This window comes from Macrotis lagotis, chromosome 7 (assembly GCF_037893015.1).
Source record: "Macrotis lagotis isolate mMagLag1 chromosome 7, bilby.v1.9.chrom.fasta, whole genome shotgun sequence".
Taxonomy (NCBI): domain Eukaryota; kingdom Metazoa; phylum Chordata; class Mammalia; order Peramelemorphia; family Peramelidae; genus Macrotis; species Macrotis lagotis.
The window spans coordinates 201,932,265-201,949,698 of NC_133664.1; the positions used below are offsets into that span (position 1 = coordinate 201,932,265).

At 37.2% G+C, this 17,434-nt stretch overlaps 1 protein-coding gene across 1 annotated transcript in view; it reads left to right on the forward strand.

The window, feature by feature from the left end:
• Window positions 1-3,519: 3,519 nt before the first annotated feature.
• The window catches only part of GUCY2C (guanylate cyclase 2C), a 112,124-nt gene continuing 98,209 nt past the window's right edge, over window positions 3,520-17,434 (forward strand). Inside the window, exons 1-2 of the mRNA XM_074194537.1 lie at window positions 3,520-3,731; window positions 7,191-7,297. Coding sequence (XP_074050638.1) covers window positions 3,524-3,731; window positions 7,191-7,297 — 315 coding nt within the window. The 5' untranslated portion in view covers window positions 3,520-3,523. The remainder of the gene's footprint in view (window positions 3,732-7,190; window positions 7,298-17,434) is intronic.

The following is a 17,434-nucleotide window of genomic DNA, read 5'->3' on the forward strand; positions in this document are numbered from 1 at the left end:
GAAAGCATTTACCTAAAGCCATTAGCAAGCATTATCTGTTAAGGGCATAAACTAGAAGCTTTCCCAATAAGATCAGGAGTGAAATAAGGATGCCCAGTATTTTCTATTGTATTAGAAATATTGGCAATAGCAGTAAGAGAAGAAGAAGAAATGTAAGGAAATCCAGGCTCAGACATGTGACACTTATTAGTCAATTTTTTTGCAAAAAAAAAAAAATTGAAGGAATCAGAATGGGCAATGAGGAAATAAAAGTATCTCTCTTTGTAGACAATATAATGTTATACTTGGAAAATCCTAATGATTCAACTAAAATTAGTTTTAAAAATGAATAATTTAAGTAATGTAGCCAAATATAAAAAAATCATCAGCATTTCTATATATCACCAACAAAACACTGTAAGAAAAATAGTAGGATATACCTCATTTAAAATAATTGTAGAGTGTATAAAATACCTGGGAGTATATCTACCAAGACAAATTCAAGAACTAAATGAACATAATTATCAAATATTTTCTATAAAGTCAAATTTAAACAATAGAGTGGGCAGAGTAGGGGACGAGCTGGGTGGCGCAATGGATAGAGCACTGGTCTTGGAGTCAGGAGTACCTGAGTTCAAATCTGGCCTCAGACACTTGATAATTATCTAGCCATGTGGCCTTGGGCAAGCCACTTAACCCCATTGCCTTGAAAAATCTAAAAAAAAAAAAAAGAGTGGACGGAGCCAATGTAACAAAAATGACAATTTTTTTTTGCGAGGTAAAATGATTAAGTGACTTGCTCAAGGTCACACAGCCATAATTATTTAGTGTCTGAGGCTCAATTTAAACTCAGGTCCTCCTGACTCCAGGATGGGTGCCCTATCCACTGTACCACTTAGCTGCTACTAAGAATGACAATTCTACCTAAACTAATCTACTTATTCAACACCATCCCAATTAAACTACCAAAAACTATTTTATTGAACTAGAAAAGATAGTAATAAAATTCATTCTAAAAAGGTCAAGAAATAAAAAATGAATTAATGAAAGAAATACGAAGGAGGGAGATTAATAGTACCATATCTTAAACTATATTAAAAGTCAGTAATTATCAAAACTACCTTTTACCAGTTAAGAAATAGAAAGATGGAACAGTGGAATAGAACAGACAATATATGATAGTAAATGATTACAGTAACCATGCATTTGACAAAAAGTAAAGATTTAAGCTTTTGAGATAAGAGTACACAATTTGGCAAAAATTCTTGGCAAAACTGTAAAGCAATTTGACTAAAATTAAGTATAGAACACTATCTTATACTAATTACCAAGATAAGATCAAAATCAATTCATGACTTAAATATAAAGGGAAACATAAGAAAAATACAAGAACATAGAACATATTAACTATCAGGTGGTTGAGAAGAATTTATGAATAAACAAGAAATAGAGTGCATTGCAAAAAACTGAACAATTTTAATATCAAATTAAAATTTTTGTACAAATAAAATCAATTTAGACAATATTAGAAGGAAAGCAAAAATTTGGGGAAAATAATGCAGAGTTTCTCAGATAAGAGTCATATATTAATTCTAAAGAGACCTGTCAAATTTATAAAGATATGAGTCATTCTCCAATTGATAAATGGTCAAAGGATATGAACATGTAAGCTTTTCAAGGAAAAGTCAAAACTATATATATATATTCATATGAAAAATGCTCTAAATCATTGTGGATTAGAGAAATGCTAATTAAAACAACTTTGAGATATCATTTCTCAGCTATCAGTTTGGTTAAAATGATAGAGGGGGAAATGACAAAGGGTTGGAAAGGATTGGAAAAATTGGGACAATGCACTGTTGATTTGCTGGACAATTGCCATGTATTGATTAATAAGTTGACATGATAGGAACATTGAACCTTTGTTTCCTTAGTCATTTCATCTTTTACCAATCACATCAATAAATTAATAAACTTTTTTTTTATTCTAAGGACTGAGGAGGCAAAGAGGGAAAGGAAAATCTAATGGGAGAGACAACATGCAACCAAATATATGCAAAACAAGATAGGTTGAATAGGAAATAATTAACAGAAGGAAAGCACTTGAATTTGGAAGCATTGAAAAAAGGCTTCCTGTAAAGGAGTACAAGTCAGGAAATTCAGGAGGCAGAGCTAAAAAGGAGAGTGTTCTGGACATAGGGGACAACCAGAGAAAATGATGGAAGGCAAGAGATAAAGGTGAGGAGGTTAATGTCAGTGACTTGTGATTACAGTGAGGACAGTACTATGCAAACCATACAGTGTCTTATTAGTTATTATTTTTCACACATCAGTACATTAAGCAGGAGAATATATAGCTTGAGGATAGGAAAGAAGGAAATAAGCATTTATTAAATGTCATAATCACTTGGGAAATAGGGATTATTATTATTATCCCTATTTTTTCAGTTGAGGAAACTGAGACAGACAGAAGTTAAATGACTTGTCCAGGGTCCTGCAACTATTAGTATCTGAAGCTATATGTATGACTCCAGGTCCAGCATTTTTCTTGATTAATATGAATTTATAAGTATTTGAAGGATTATTCTGAAAGAGTATTAGATTTATTTTGCTTATCAGTGGAAGGAAGAACTTATAGGTAGATGTTGAGAAAGGCATATTTTAGTTCAACATTCCAGAAAATATTTTTTTTTTAGGTTTTTTGCAAGGCAAATGGGTTTAAGTGGCTTGCCCAAGGCCACACAGCTTGGTAATCATTAAGTGTCTGAGTCCGGATTTGAACTCAGGTACTCCTGACTCCAGGGCTGGTGCTCTATCCACTGCACCACCTAGCCACCCCCCAGAAAATATTTTTTGAAGAATTAGATCTGTCTAAAGGAAAACTATCATACTTCAAGGGAAAAGAAAGTACAGATTTTAAGCTTTTCTCTGACTACATCATCCTTTGTTTCACATTGGTTGAATCATATTTTTCTCCTTTTGCTGTTATATCAGTTAAGAGACAGGGACCAGCATATTTTATATCTTGGCAGAAAATCTCTATTATAAGCAACCTATTTGACACCATGAAATTAAGATTTAGGCTTGGATCCATGACCAGACTTAGGAAGTTAATATATTTATGCTTCCATCAAGTCCACTGACCTTTATTTCCTTTCCAAAGTAAAAGGCCCTCCTTCCCTCCCTTTTTGCATTTCTCATCATATACTCCCTCCCCTCCCTTTTCCCACTTACTATTGATATAGTGTAAGTTTATTGGATGGGGCCCAAGTAATTGTTCTGTTTTATGATTCTGACCTTTTTATGAGCAAACACATGGAGTGGACTTTGGTTTGTCTTCTTCCATTCTGAGTCTCCTGTTCCTAGTTTGCTAATATATGTGTTCTCTGAGCCCTGGGAGTGAATGTTGGGCAGTGCCAGAGAGGTGGGTGGAGTAAAGCTCACTGAGGGAACCAGTTGGAAATCATCCTTTTAGATTTCCATTTTTCTTTAGAAGTCCAAAAAATTCTGAGTGCAAGAGAAATGGGCTTGAGGTGAGGGGGTCATGAAGAGATTAATGCTGGGTCTGGCTCTATGGCCCTTCCTCCTTTATTTCCAGGGATGGGGGTGGAAGTTACCTGAAACTTGTGGGCCAGACCAATTTAGTATCAGTGTATTGATGATGAATAACTCAGCCTTCCCGGAACCACTGGAAAATTTAATTGCAGCTATGGACAAGAGCATGGAAAAGGTGCAAGAACTTCTTAAAGACGGTAAATATACAATGAAAGAATCTGTTCCATTTTTCCCTTATTAGCATTATGATCTAGGCTGTAAGTAACTTCCCAAGAATTATGTCTGACCTATTCTTTTTCTTACGCTAATTTTTCTAAATCCCTGATGATATTTTTTGTCCCAACATAGCAAACCCATAGGGGAAGGCTAATTAAAAAAAAACTGATCATATAAGTTCTATCTGAAAAAGACCTATTCATAGGTAACAAGATGCTCTAAGAAATAGTACAGTAGAGACATGACCATGATATGCCTGACTTTATAGATATTTTCCTTTTTAGAATAATCTATTTTGATAGTCCTTTGTTTTTATATCACCTACATTTGCTCCTGTATCCCTCCCCTCCCTTCTCCAAGAATGACATTCCATATACCAAAACTTTTTTCTTCAAGAAAAAAAGAAAAAAAGATCTTAATAGGCTTCCCCCCACAAGGCAGAGAGAGAGAGAGAGAGAGGAGAGAGAGAGAGAGAGAGAGGAGAGAGAGAGAGAGAGAGAGAGAGAGAGAGATGTTGTGTTCTTTTAGAGAAAAAAAATCTGTGGCTTGATTTTGAAGATAAAGTATACATGGTTACCTGTTGAGTTCAGTAGATCAATCAAGAAAAATCAAGTACCAGTCAAGGGTACAAAATATCCTTTTCTTTGGGACTCTTCCTTAGATATTTACTGGTAAAAGATATTGTATTTTTTATCCTTGGGGGCTGAACATTTGATATAAAGAAACTTCATTCATTTGCTATTGTTATTTTTATAGCATTGAATGCACTTTCTATAGTTTTGAGATAACTGTACATCCTGAATTATTGATTATTGTGTAATTATTGGGTTTTAGCTTGAATATGGCCAGAAGTTCATTTTAATTTGCATTTATTAAATGCCCATGATGTCCCAGGACCAGGATATATACTCATGAGCTGGGGTGGCAAAAACAAACAGAATAATTCTTTTCTCAAAAGTTTTGCATTCTATTGGGGGAAACAATATATACTTGGACAATTAAAGTGGAATAGCATCATACTCACTAAATTAACAAGACAATTCAAATACAGGGCATTTGGCAAAAAATAAAAATAAAATAGAAAAAATAATAATATAATTAGTGCCCACTATTCCATTGAGTAAACAGACATGAACATGAGATAGATAAGAGGAGAAATGTGAATCTACCCTCCTTTTCCCTTCTCATCCTCATGACTCTTGCTGCCCCCTCCCCCTTCAGGACAGAATGAAGGGGAGGTATGTATGTGGATCGTAGAGGAAACTATAGTGGAGAGAGTCTACAAAAGAAGAGGCAACAATCCCCATTGTGGAATTTTAGCCCAATCAGTCCAGCCCTTGGAGGCAATCTTTACCTCAAAGAAACATACCCAGTTTGCTGATATCTCTTCCTTATACCTATAACTTGAACAGATCTGTTTACTTTGGAGACCTCCTACAAAGAGCAGACAATATATGAAGGCTTTAGAGTACAACCCTTGCTGGATTGAAACTTTACCCTACTTTATAAATATAAATATATGTACAAAGTAAAGTCATAATAATTTATGGGGGCTAAGGGAGAACTAATATCTTGAGGGGGACCAGAAAGATTTTGATCTGACCTGAAAAGCAAAGATGAGGAAGGAGAGTACACCATGTATAGAAGACAGGCTGTACAAAGGCTGAATGGAAATGGAATTGCAAAGAAAGAATGCCACTTACGGGGAAGATTTTTCTGTCATTTTCTTAAGGTAGATTTATGATAAGGAAATTATGACCTGAGAGATGAAATAACTTATTCAAGGTCACACAGCTAGTAAACATCATTAACTACCTGTCTGAGTCTCTGTCTGCCTCTCTGTTTCTGTTTCTTTCCCTCTGTGTGTTTTTCTCTCTCCCTCTCTTCCTTTTTCTCCTTTGTTCTCTACTACATTACCTGAAGTGTATTGTTGCTGTAGTTGCCTCCACTGCCATATTATTGTCTTCACATTTCTGTGCTTCCAGCCATCTCAACTCTGTTCTGCTAGGGAATAGTGAATAGAAAACCTCTTTCTGATAAAGGTGTTTTACAGATCTTTTATTATAGGAAGGAATTATGACACAGTTACAAAATGGTATTCTGATGCCAACTTTAGGATCCTTTTTTATTTTAACATTGTTATGTAATTATCAGTTGTGCCCAGAGAATCAGTTATCATTTATTAAGTGCCTATGACATGCAAGGAAGTTAGTAAAGAGATTTGTAGAAGGTAAGAATCATAATTTACAAATTAAGATATTTAGGTCAGATACAGTTCAAATAGGGCAAAGTATGGAACTATCCTCTATTATTCGAGACACTATGTATCTTTCAGAGAGACATTGAACTAAGCTAATGCTATTAAAAAATTATACACCATGTTAAACTGTTGACTCATACTGATTTTTCAGTCCATTAAATTTCCATATTATTTTCCACAGTAACTGTTATCTACAAATAATTCCTCTGTCTATGGTCTTGATTCCTAATCTTTATAGTTGACACCCATTTTCCCCCAGGATTATTGACCAAGTAGTAAATCTTAGAACTATTAACACTGAGTATACTTTCAATCATATATGGGTCCCCCAAGTTCAAGTTATATCATGGTTTGTTATCTACTTAAAACCAAAGCTCACAAGGTCCCTATCAGTGTTTTTACTTTAACTAGACCAACCTAGAGACATATTATTGTTCTATAAGAAATGATGAGCAGGCTGATTTCATAAAAACCACGAAAGACTTATATCCATAAAGATCACACATGGCCAGGACACAAGGCTCAGACCTCTAACACTGCAAAGCAGCAGATATCTTTTGGTGATGCCTCGTACTGCTTTCAGATAGCTACCTGCTGATCCTGCTTCTAGGTGTTATGTTGAATTTTTGCTCCTTCCTAGGTGGGTACTGTGCAGTTTTTTTGGACATCTGGCTGTCTCTGTCTCTTTCATCTCTTTTCTCCTCTACATATATCACTCTAGTGGGCTCATAGATTGCTTCTCAGTATCATATTATTGGCTTTATGTCTACCCTCTGCAGTCTTCTTAACTCCAGTCTACTAGGGTGTAAGGACTAGAAAGCCTCTCTGATAAGGGCAACATATAGGTCTCTTTGTCTCTGACAGCTAACAAAATTCAGGTAAAATATCCACAGACTAAAGCTTAAATCTTTTTATTTACCTGTTTCTAGACCTGAATCAGTCATTTGTCCCAACCAGTTATCTGCTTTATTTGATGTTCAAATGTATTTGAGTCTTAATAAAAGCTTAGGGAACCAGGTTAAAATCTTTTTCCCTCTACTCATCTGGCTGGTACCTCTAATAAAAATCATTAGCTTTGGTGTTGTATTTTGGCCAGCAAAAACTTTGCTGTCTTCAAATATTAGTGACTGGAAATGACATTAATTTTCTGGCTTTTTTTCTCCCCATTTCTGGATGACAGAAATAAATGTGACCATCAAATACCACTACTCCACACTTCCAATTGCTGTGGTAAATGACTGCACTAGTAGCACCTGTGAGGGCTTGAGTGTTCTTAAGAATATCAAAGTAAGTACGGAAACTTTATTATATTTTCTTAGAAATGACTTGTTATCTTTTGGCAAAAGGTATAATACTTTTCATGGTATAGGGTAGGTATGTTTGATCACACTTTTCTTGCCTATGTCTTTCTTAATGTATCTTAAAAATTACAGGATAGGACAAGGTTCCACAATAAATTTAGCCTTGGTCTCCTTGCTATTTCAGATATGAATAGGACTCTTTTACTATGTTTAGCTTTGTTTAGTCAGAGGTCTAGAGGAGAACACCAACTGTTATATTCCTTTACTCTGTTTTAGATGTGTGGTGAAGTCATTTTCTAATCTCTGCTTAAAAACTTGTTAAGTTTCCTCTTTAAACATTGACTTAAGATTATTTGTTTTGGATAAGTGATTGACCCTTTAGGAGAGTGTATGATATATAATAAACTGAGATTTTTTAACCTTTAAATTTATATCTGGGCTAACTATTAAAGTTTTTGGTTACTAAGGAAACCATTGTATTAAATAAACACAATGTTTTCCACTAAGGTCCTATTTCAATACTTGATCTTAATATGGTGATAAGAGGGTTCTCTAAGACTAGGCTAACTCAGTGTTAGCTCTGGGAAATACAACCAAGCTTCCAAGACTTTGTTTACTGTCATCAATGGAAAAACCCTAGCTAAGAGCAGTAGCTCATCCCTAGAAAGTTGGTCACTTGGTGATCAATTTTTTTTTGCACATAGCAACTCATGGAGACTATCTGCTGAGGCACAGAAGGATTGCAGTCTCCATTGACAGGGTAGTCAATACTATAGTTAACAATCAGACTCCTTTTGGTTTCTGATCACATGTAAGGGTGATATTGTAAATCAATCTGTCAATTGAGAATTGATAATATTTTTGTGCCAGACATTGTGGATACAAATACATAAATATTATATGTAGCCCCTTTCCTCAAGGATTTTACATTCTATTGCAGAAAACATATAGATACATGCAAAATATGTATATAGTCAATATAAGGCAATTTGGGATGGGAATGTCCCTGCAGTTGAAGGAATCAGTTTATATAGATAGTATATGGGGCAGCTAGGTGACTCAGTAGAGAGAGACTAAAATGGGAATTAGGAAAATTCATCTTCCTGAATTCAAATCTAGCCTCAAACACTTACTAGCTGTGAGATCCAAGGCAAGTCTTTTAATCCTATTTGCATTAGTTTCTTCATGTGTAAAATGAGCAGGAGAAGGAAATGGCAAACCACTCCATTAAATTGCCAAGAAAACTCTAAATGGGGTCATGTTGAATTGGACATGACTGAAAAAAATGACTGAACAAAAGCACTTAAGATGAGCCTTGAGGGAAGCAAGGGATCCTAATAGGTGGAGGAGAAGAGGGAGTTTCATTCTATGTATGACAATGGAGTTAGGGGAAGGAATTTTGGAAAATTACTTCTTTTGAAAAGAGAATGCCAAATGGTCTAACCCAGTATGGGTAAATATTTACTACTAGACTATAATATTTATTCTTCTCCTGATCTTGTGAGGAAAGAAGCAAGAGAAGATAGTAAAATACCAAACAAAATAACAAAAACCATCTCTTTGCCCTAAGAGCACAGAAGGCCACTTATGGTTACAAGAGAAGCAAGACATGGCAGCATGGTGTAATTGTTATAGTGCTAGACTTGAAATCATATGAGCTAGACTTAAATTCCAAGTCTGCTACTTTACTGTGTGATCCTGGGTCTAGGTTTCAGTTTCCTCATATATAAGATGAGAATTTTGAACTGTATGAAGTCAGGTCATGTATGAAGAGAAAGTTGAACTGTATGAAGCAAGGGATCTTAATAGGTGGAAGTGAAAGGGAAATTTATTTCAGGAATGAGAATGGAGTCAGGAGGAGGAATATTGGAAAATTCCTTCTTTTTAGAAAAGAATGTCAAATGGTTTAAGGTCCATTTCAAATCTCAATTCTAGGGGCAACCCAGTGATTTTTAATTTAAGGTGTCCTAAAATCTCAGAGATTAAGTATAATCTCTGGGAAAGTAATAAAGCCATGAAAGGATGGAACTTAAAGTGAATTACAGTGTTCTAGTGAAAATGAAACAACTTGGAAATTTCAACCCATATCAAGCATGTTGGCAAAAAAAAATGAAAAGAGTCAATATCATAAGGGATATAGAAAGACAAAAACATTACTACACTGTTACTGGGGTTGAAAATTGACCAAAATACTTTGGAAAACAATACAGAATTATGATAAAAAAAATTGACTAAAATGTCCATGCCCTTTCACTCAGAGATCATACTAATGAGCATACCTTTAAGAAGGTAAAATATAAAAAGGTCCTATAAACACTGGAATTTTTGTAGCAACACTTTTTATGGTGGCACAATATAAGAAACAAAGTGAATATTTATTGATTAGAGTAAGGCTAAACATACTTTGGCATATGAATGTATATGATATTGCTTTGCAAGAAACAATGAATATGGTGAATATAGAGGAAAAATGGGGCAACTTATATGAATTAAGACAGACTAAAGTGAACAAAGCAGTAAAAGAATATAACCAGTGACTACAATAATGTAAAGAAGAAAAAACAAAACAAAAATGGATGTTGTATGTTTGTGATAAAGGCCTAATTTTTCAAATATGAAGACAAATGAGGCAAATTTATAAGAATAAAAGTCATTCTCCAATTGACAAAGGATATGAACAGGTAGTTTACAGATAAAGAAATTAAAGTTATCTATAGTCATATGAAAAAATATTCTAAATCACCATTGATTAGAGAAATGCAAATTAAAACAACTCTGAGGTACCACAGTGACTAAAATGATAAAAAATAAAAAATTCTTGGAACCTCTCATACCTAACAGTCTGGCTACAATGACAAAAAAGGAAAATTATCAATGTTGAAGGGGGTGTGAGAAAACTGGAACACTAATGCACTGTTGGTGGAGTTGTGAATTAATCTGATATTCTTGAGAGCAATTTGGAACTATACATAAAGGGCAGCTGATCTGATCCAGCAATTCCACTACTAGATCTGTATCCCAAAGAGATCATTAGGAAGGAGAAAGTACCTATCAGTACAAAAATATTTATAGCAGCTCTTTTTTGTGTGACAAAGAATTGGAAATTGAGGGAATGTCCATCAATTGGGAAATAATTAAACAAATTGTGGTATATGAATATATTAGAATACTATTATGCTATAAGAAATGATTGGCAGGAAGAAGGGATCGAGTCTTAGGAGCTCTCTGATAAAACTCATAAGCTAAGGACTCTAACTAAACTTACGAGAGACAGAACCCACAAAGGGACCCAGTGAGGCAGTTCTCCTACTCAAGGTAGCCTGGAAAAGAGCAGAAAGGCTCTGCTCCCGGGTCAGAGGAGCAGCCCGCCGGAGGGGTGGCCTGCCAGAGCGAAAGAACTTCAGCCTCCTGGAGGCAGCCCCAGGGGTGCTGGAAGCCGAGGCTCACAGCAGGGGGGGGTCTCCTGAGCTGCACCCCAGGGAGCACCAGGCACAAAGTGGGGGGAACAGCAGGGGATTTCAGCCAGAGCGAGCACATGGAGCCCAGCCCTTAGGGCACACAGCCAGCAGCTTGGTCTTTCCACAGTCCAGACCCGGAAACAGAAGCAGGCTGAGCCAGTAAGCGGGAGCCCCCATGGGCATGAGCCCATTGAGCTGAGGGAGGGGAGTGAAGAGAGACTGCTGAGCTCTGTCCTCTGCCTCTGGAACAGGACTCTGGGGCTCTGACCACATTCAGATCCTGATCCCAGTCTACACCCCCCCCCCATAGAACAACAGGGCCCCCCACCTCAGCCCCGTGGCAGAGGGGGGCGCTTATGGTCATTCACAGACCAGGAGGGAGGACAGAGCCTCACATACTGAGACCCTAGTGGGAGTGTCCCAAAAGCTCAAGAAGCACCCCAAAACCAGGCCCAGGCTGGGAAAATGAGCAAGCAGAGAAATAAGAGGAAGACTATTGAGAAATATTTTGCAAATGAGCCCAAGAAGGATCAAAATACTCAGTCTGAAGATGAGGAAGCACAAGCTCCTTCATCTAAAGACTCCAAGAAAAACAGAAATTGGGCTCAGGCTATGACAGAGCTCAAAAAAGACTTTGAAAACCAAATGAGGGAGTTGGAAGAAAAACTGGGAAAAGAAAGGAGAGAGATGCAGGAAAAACATGAAAATGAAGTCAGCAGCTTAGTCAAGGAAATCCAAAAAAAAATGCTGAAGAAAATAGCATGCTAAAAACCAGCTTAGGTCAAATGGATAAACAGTTCAACAGTTGAGGAGAAGAATGCTTTAAAAAGCAAAACTGGCCAGATGGAAAAAGAGATAAGAAAACTCTCTGAGGAGAACAAATCCTTCAGACAAAGAATAGAATTCAGGGAGATTGATGAATTTACCAGAAATCAGGAATCAATACTTCAAAACCAAAAAAAATGAAAAATTAGAAGAAAATGTGAAATATCTCATTGAAAAAACAACTGATATGGAAAACAGACTTAGGAAAGATGATTTAAAAGTTATTGGAATACCTGAAAGTCATGATCAGGAAAAGTGCCTTGACATCATTTTCAAAGAATTACTACAGGAAAATTGCCCTGATATTCTAGAAGCAGAGGGCAAAATAGAAATGGAGAGAATCCACCGATCCCCCTGAGAAAGAGATCCCAAAAAACCAACCCCTAGGAATATTATAGCCAAGTTCCAGAACTCCCAAGTCAAAGAGAAAATATTACAAGCAGCTAGAAGGACACAGTTCAAATATCGTGGAGCTGCAGTCAGGATCACACAGGACTTAGCAGCAGCTACATTGGAAGCTCGTAGGGCTTGGAATACAATATACCGGAAGGCAAGAGAGCTTAGAATGCAGCCAAGAATGAACTACCCAGCAAGGCTGAATGTCCTCTTCCAGGGAAAAAGATGGACTTTCAATGAACCAGGGGAATTTCAAAGGTTCCTTTTGAAATGGCCAGAGCTGAACAGAAGGTTTGATCTTCAGATACACGACTCAGGTGAAGCATGGAGATTGGAGGAGAGGGGGGAAATATGAGGGATTTAATGAGGATGAACTGCATGTATAGAAAAATGATACTGATAATATTCATATGAAACTTCTCAGTTAATAGAGCAGGTAGAGGGAGCTTTTATAGTTGAAGCACAGGAGAAAGCAGAATTTGAAGATAAAATATGGTGTAAAAATGGAGTCAATAGAAAAAAGGAAAATGGAATGAGAGAAAGAAAAAGGAGAGGGGGAATAGTCCAAGATATTCCACATAATAAGATTTTTTTTATTACAATGAGCTATTGCAATGATATGGAAGGGGGAAGGCAAGGGGGAATGAGGGAACCTTTGCTCTCATCAGAGATGGCTAGGAAAGGAAACAGCAAATATACTCAATGGGGTATAGACATCTGGAGTAAGAAGGAGGGGGGAGCAGGGGGAAGGGGTGGGGATGTGAATAAAGGAGAGGATGGACCATGGGGGGAGAGTGGTCAGATATAACACATTTTCTTTTTTACTTCTTGCAAGGGGCTGGGATTGGAAAGCTTGCCCAGGACCACAGGGCCAGGTGGATTCTGGGCCTAAGGGGTGGTATGGAGGCTCAGGGCTTCTTGACCCCAGGACCAGGGATTTGTCTGCTGCACCACTCAGCGACCCTACAGCAGAGTCAGAGTGAAAGGAGAGAGAAAATAGAGTACATGGTAGTGGAGAAATAAGAAAGGAGGGAGTTGCAATCAGCAATGGCAACGTTGGAAAAATATGGAAGTAACTTTTGTGATGCACTTATCATAAAGAATGAGATCCACCCATGACAGAGTTGTTGGTGTTGGAACAAAGACTGAAGCACATTTTTTTGTTATTGTTATTTGGGGGAGGGTGCAGAGCAAGTGGGGCTGGGTGGCCTGCCTGGGGCCACATAACAGGGCGATCTTTGGGTGTCTGGGGCCGGATTTGGAACCAGGTGCTCCTGGCTCAAGGGCCAATGCTCTGTCTGCCACCCAGCCACCCCTACTATTATTACTATTTTATTTTATTTTGGATCTTTTTTTTTCTTCTTTTTGGTTTTTGCAGGGCAGTGGGGATTGGGTGGCTTGCATGTCACATGTCTGGGTGATTGTTGGGTTTATGAGGCTGGATGTGGAGTCGGGTGCTCATGGCTCCAGGGCTGGTGCTTTGTCCATTGCGCCACCTGGCCATACCTACAATTATTACTATTATTTTTTTAATTTTAATTTTTTTCTCTCCCCTTTACTTTTTTCGCCCAAGCAAGTCTATCTATATTCATGGGGGGAGGGGTATTTTGTTTACTTGTAAACAAGAATATTTTATTAATGTAAAAAAAATTGTATAAAATGAGAATAAAAAAATAAATTAAAAAAAAGATGACCAAGAAAAAAAAAGAAATGATTGGTAGGCAGATTTCAGAAAAACCTGGAAAGACTTACATGAATTATTGATGAGTTAAATGAGAAGAACTAAGAGAATATTATACATAGTAATAGCAACATTTTGTGATGATCAACTATGATACTTAGCTCTTCTCAGCAATACGGTGATGAAAGACAATTCCAAAAGACTCATGATGGAGGGTGGAGTCAAGATGGTGGCATGAGAACAGCCTTTTCTAGAAGCTCTCTCCAAAATATTACAAAAATATTAAAATTATGTCTCTAATTAAATTTTTGAGAGACAGAACCCACAGAAAGATCCAGTAAGGCAATTCTCCAGCCCAAGGTAACCTGGAAAATCTTGGGAAAGCTCTGTTCCACTGAGGTGGAGGTGGCAGCAGCACAGCCAGAAATATTGCCAGAGTGAAGGAGCTCCATTCTTCTGGGAACAGCCTGCAGGGTGCCTGGGTCCCAGGGAGTACCAGCTCCTGGCAGCAGGAGCAGTTTTCTGACCTGCCAACCCAGGGAACACCAAGTACCACTTGGAAGATCAGTGGGGAAATCTCTGCCAGAGCAAATGCAAAGCCTAGGCCAGGTCCTCCTCAGAATACTCACATTCATCAGCTCAGCCCAGATCCCAGGAAATGGAAGCAGGCACACAGAACCACTCAATAGGGAGCTGCCTGGCAGCTGCTTCCAGAGTGCTCAGGCCATGGAAGATAAGGGGGTGGGGGGAGACTGTTGAAGTCTCTCCTCTGGCTCTGGGAGAGGACTCTGGTGCTTTGTCCATATTCAGACCCTGGTTGCAGTCTGGAACCCACATTACCATAGTGCAAGGACCTTCCTCACAGCCCCAGGGCAGAGGAATAATTTTGTGGTCATCCACAGACCAGAGCACAGGCAGGAGAGCAGTCAGAGCCTCCCATTAGACCTCAAGGAACTGAGGTCCTTGCAAGGGTGTCCCAATAATACTCAAAAACTCAGGAAGCATCCCAAAACCAGGGCACAGGCTGGGGAAATGAATAAACAGGAAAAAAGGAACCTGACCATAGACAATTACTTTGGTCCCATGGAGGACAAAACCACATACTCAGAAGATGAAAAGTCCAAGCTTCTCCATATAAATCCCCCAAGAAATATAGAAGTTGGCCTCAGGTTATTTCAGAACTTAAAAATGATTTTGAAAATAAAGAAAGGGAGGTAAAGAAAAAATTGGGAAGAAAAATGAGAGAGATGTAGGAAAAACATGAAAACCAAGTCAACAGCTTATTCAAGGTGATCCAAAAAAATGCTGAAGAAAATAGTATTAAAAACCAGTTTAGATCAAATGGATAAAACAGTTCAAAAAGTTAATGAGGAGAAAAATACTTTAAGTAGCAGAATTGAGCAGAATTGAATTGGCCAGATGGAAAGCCCTCTGAAGGAAACAAATACTTCAAATATAGAATGGAGCTAAAGAAAGCCAATGACTTTGTGAGGAATCAAGACACAATAAAACAATATCAAAAGAATGAAAAACCAAAAGAAAACGCAATTGAAAAAAACAATGGATCTGGAAAACAGAACTAGAAGACAATTTAAAAATTATTGGGCTGCCTGAAAGTCATGATCAGGAAAAGAGCCTTGACTTCATTTTTAAAGAATTTCTACAGGAAAATTATCCTGATATCCTAGAAGCAGAGGGCAAGATAGAAATTGAGAGAATTTACTTATCTCCTACTGAAAGAGATTAAAAAAAAATAACCCCCAGGAATATTATAGCCAAGTTCCAGGACTCCCAAGTCAAAGAGAAAATATTACAAGCAGTCAAAACAAACAATTCAAATATTGTGGAGTTACAATCAGGATTATCCAGGATTTAGTAGCATTGTAGGTCTTGGAATATGCAAAAGAGCTTGGAATGCAACAGAGAATCAAATACCCAGTAAAACTGAGCATCTTCTTCCAGGGGAAAGATGGACTTTCAAGGAAATAGGGGGATTTCAAATGTTCCTTTTGAATTGACCAAAGCTGAAATGAAAGTTTGATGAACAAGTACAGGACTCAGATAAAGCACAGAGAGAGTGAATGGGAAGGGTAAATTATGAGGGACTTAATGATGATGAGCTGTGTGTATTCCTGTATGGGAAGATGATACTGACAATACTCATATGAAGCTTCTCATTTATTAGAGCAGTTAGGAGCTTAGATAGATAAGGCACAGGAGGGAGCTGAACTGAAGGTATAATATATTTTTAAAATGGAGTCAATGGGTGAAAAGGAAATGCACTGGGAGAAAGGAAAGGAGAGGTAGAATAGACCAAGATATTTCTTGTAAAAGAGTCAAGAAATAGCTTTTGCAATGGTATGGAAGAGGAAAGTGAAAAGAGAGAAAGGGGATGGGAGAAAGGGGACAAGGGAGGGGAGGGGAGGTGTAGGGGATAGAGGAGAGGGTAGATAATGGGAGTGGATGCTCAGATATAACACATTTTCTTTTTTACTTTTTACACAGTGGTGGGATTGGATGGCCTGTCCAGGACCATGGGGCTGGGTGGATGCTGGGTCTCTGGGGAGGGGGGGGAATGTAGACCTGGGGTCTCTTGGCCCCAGGGCTGGTGTTCTGTCCACTGCTCCATTTGGCTGTCCCCCACACACTATTCAAGAAGGACAGAGTGAAAGGAGAGAGAAAATATAATAATTGGTAGTGGGGAGAAATGGATGGAGGGAATTACAAGCAGCAACAGCAAAAATATGTGAAAAAATATGGAAGTAACTTCTCTGATGGACTTATGATAAAGAATGTGACAGAGCTGGTAGTATCGGAACTTTTTTTTTCTCTTTTATTTTATTTCTTGTGAAGTTTTTTATTTTTGTGGGGGGAGGGAGATTATGTTTACTCTTACAACAAGATTATTTTAGTAATGTGTAAATAAATTTTTAAAAAGTGAAGAAAAAAGAAAATAAATGATCTGAAATAAGAAAAAAAGATTCATGATGGAAAAGCTATCTACATGCAAAGAAAGAACTGTGGAGTCTGAATATAGATCAAAACATTCTATTTTCATTTTTTTGCTTTTTGTTTTTTTGTGACATTTCCTTTTTGTTTTGTTTCTTCTTTCACAACATGACTAATATAGAAATATAGTTATATGAATTGCACATATATAACATATGTCAGATTGCTTACTATTTGGGGGAGGGGGAATGGGAGGGAAAGAAAAAAATTTGAAACTCAAAATATATCTATCTTATAAAAATACATCTTTATATGTAATTGGAAAAAATACTATTTACTAAAATTTTTAAAAATGAATGCTGTGGAATTGAAATAATCAAACTTGGCCTAGGAGAAGACACTTTTTTCCCTTTTTTAAAGAAAGAAGCATTATATGCAATATGGAAGAATAAATTCAAGGTTAGTGACAGATAATCATTAATGATTAAATAGGGGAGCACCAAGCAGTATCTCAAAATTTTCCCTATGTTTGGTTAAAATATGTATCAACTTTTAAAATAGCATTTAAAAATTTTTGTAAGCACAACTTGATAATAAGTAATTTTTGTAAAAAATGGATAACTGGTTGGAAAATGATATTAAGCTGTCTAAGTCACAGCTATGAGAATGATCATGAGAAGATCAGTTGTTTGAACCATGAAGCTGTAACTAAAGAATCACTACCCAACTGATAGGAGTTTCCTTCACTTCATGCAAATTATTTAAGAAGAAGCAAAGAACTTCTTAAATGATAGATTTCAAACCTAATATAATA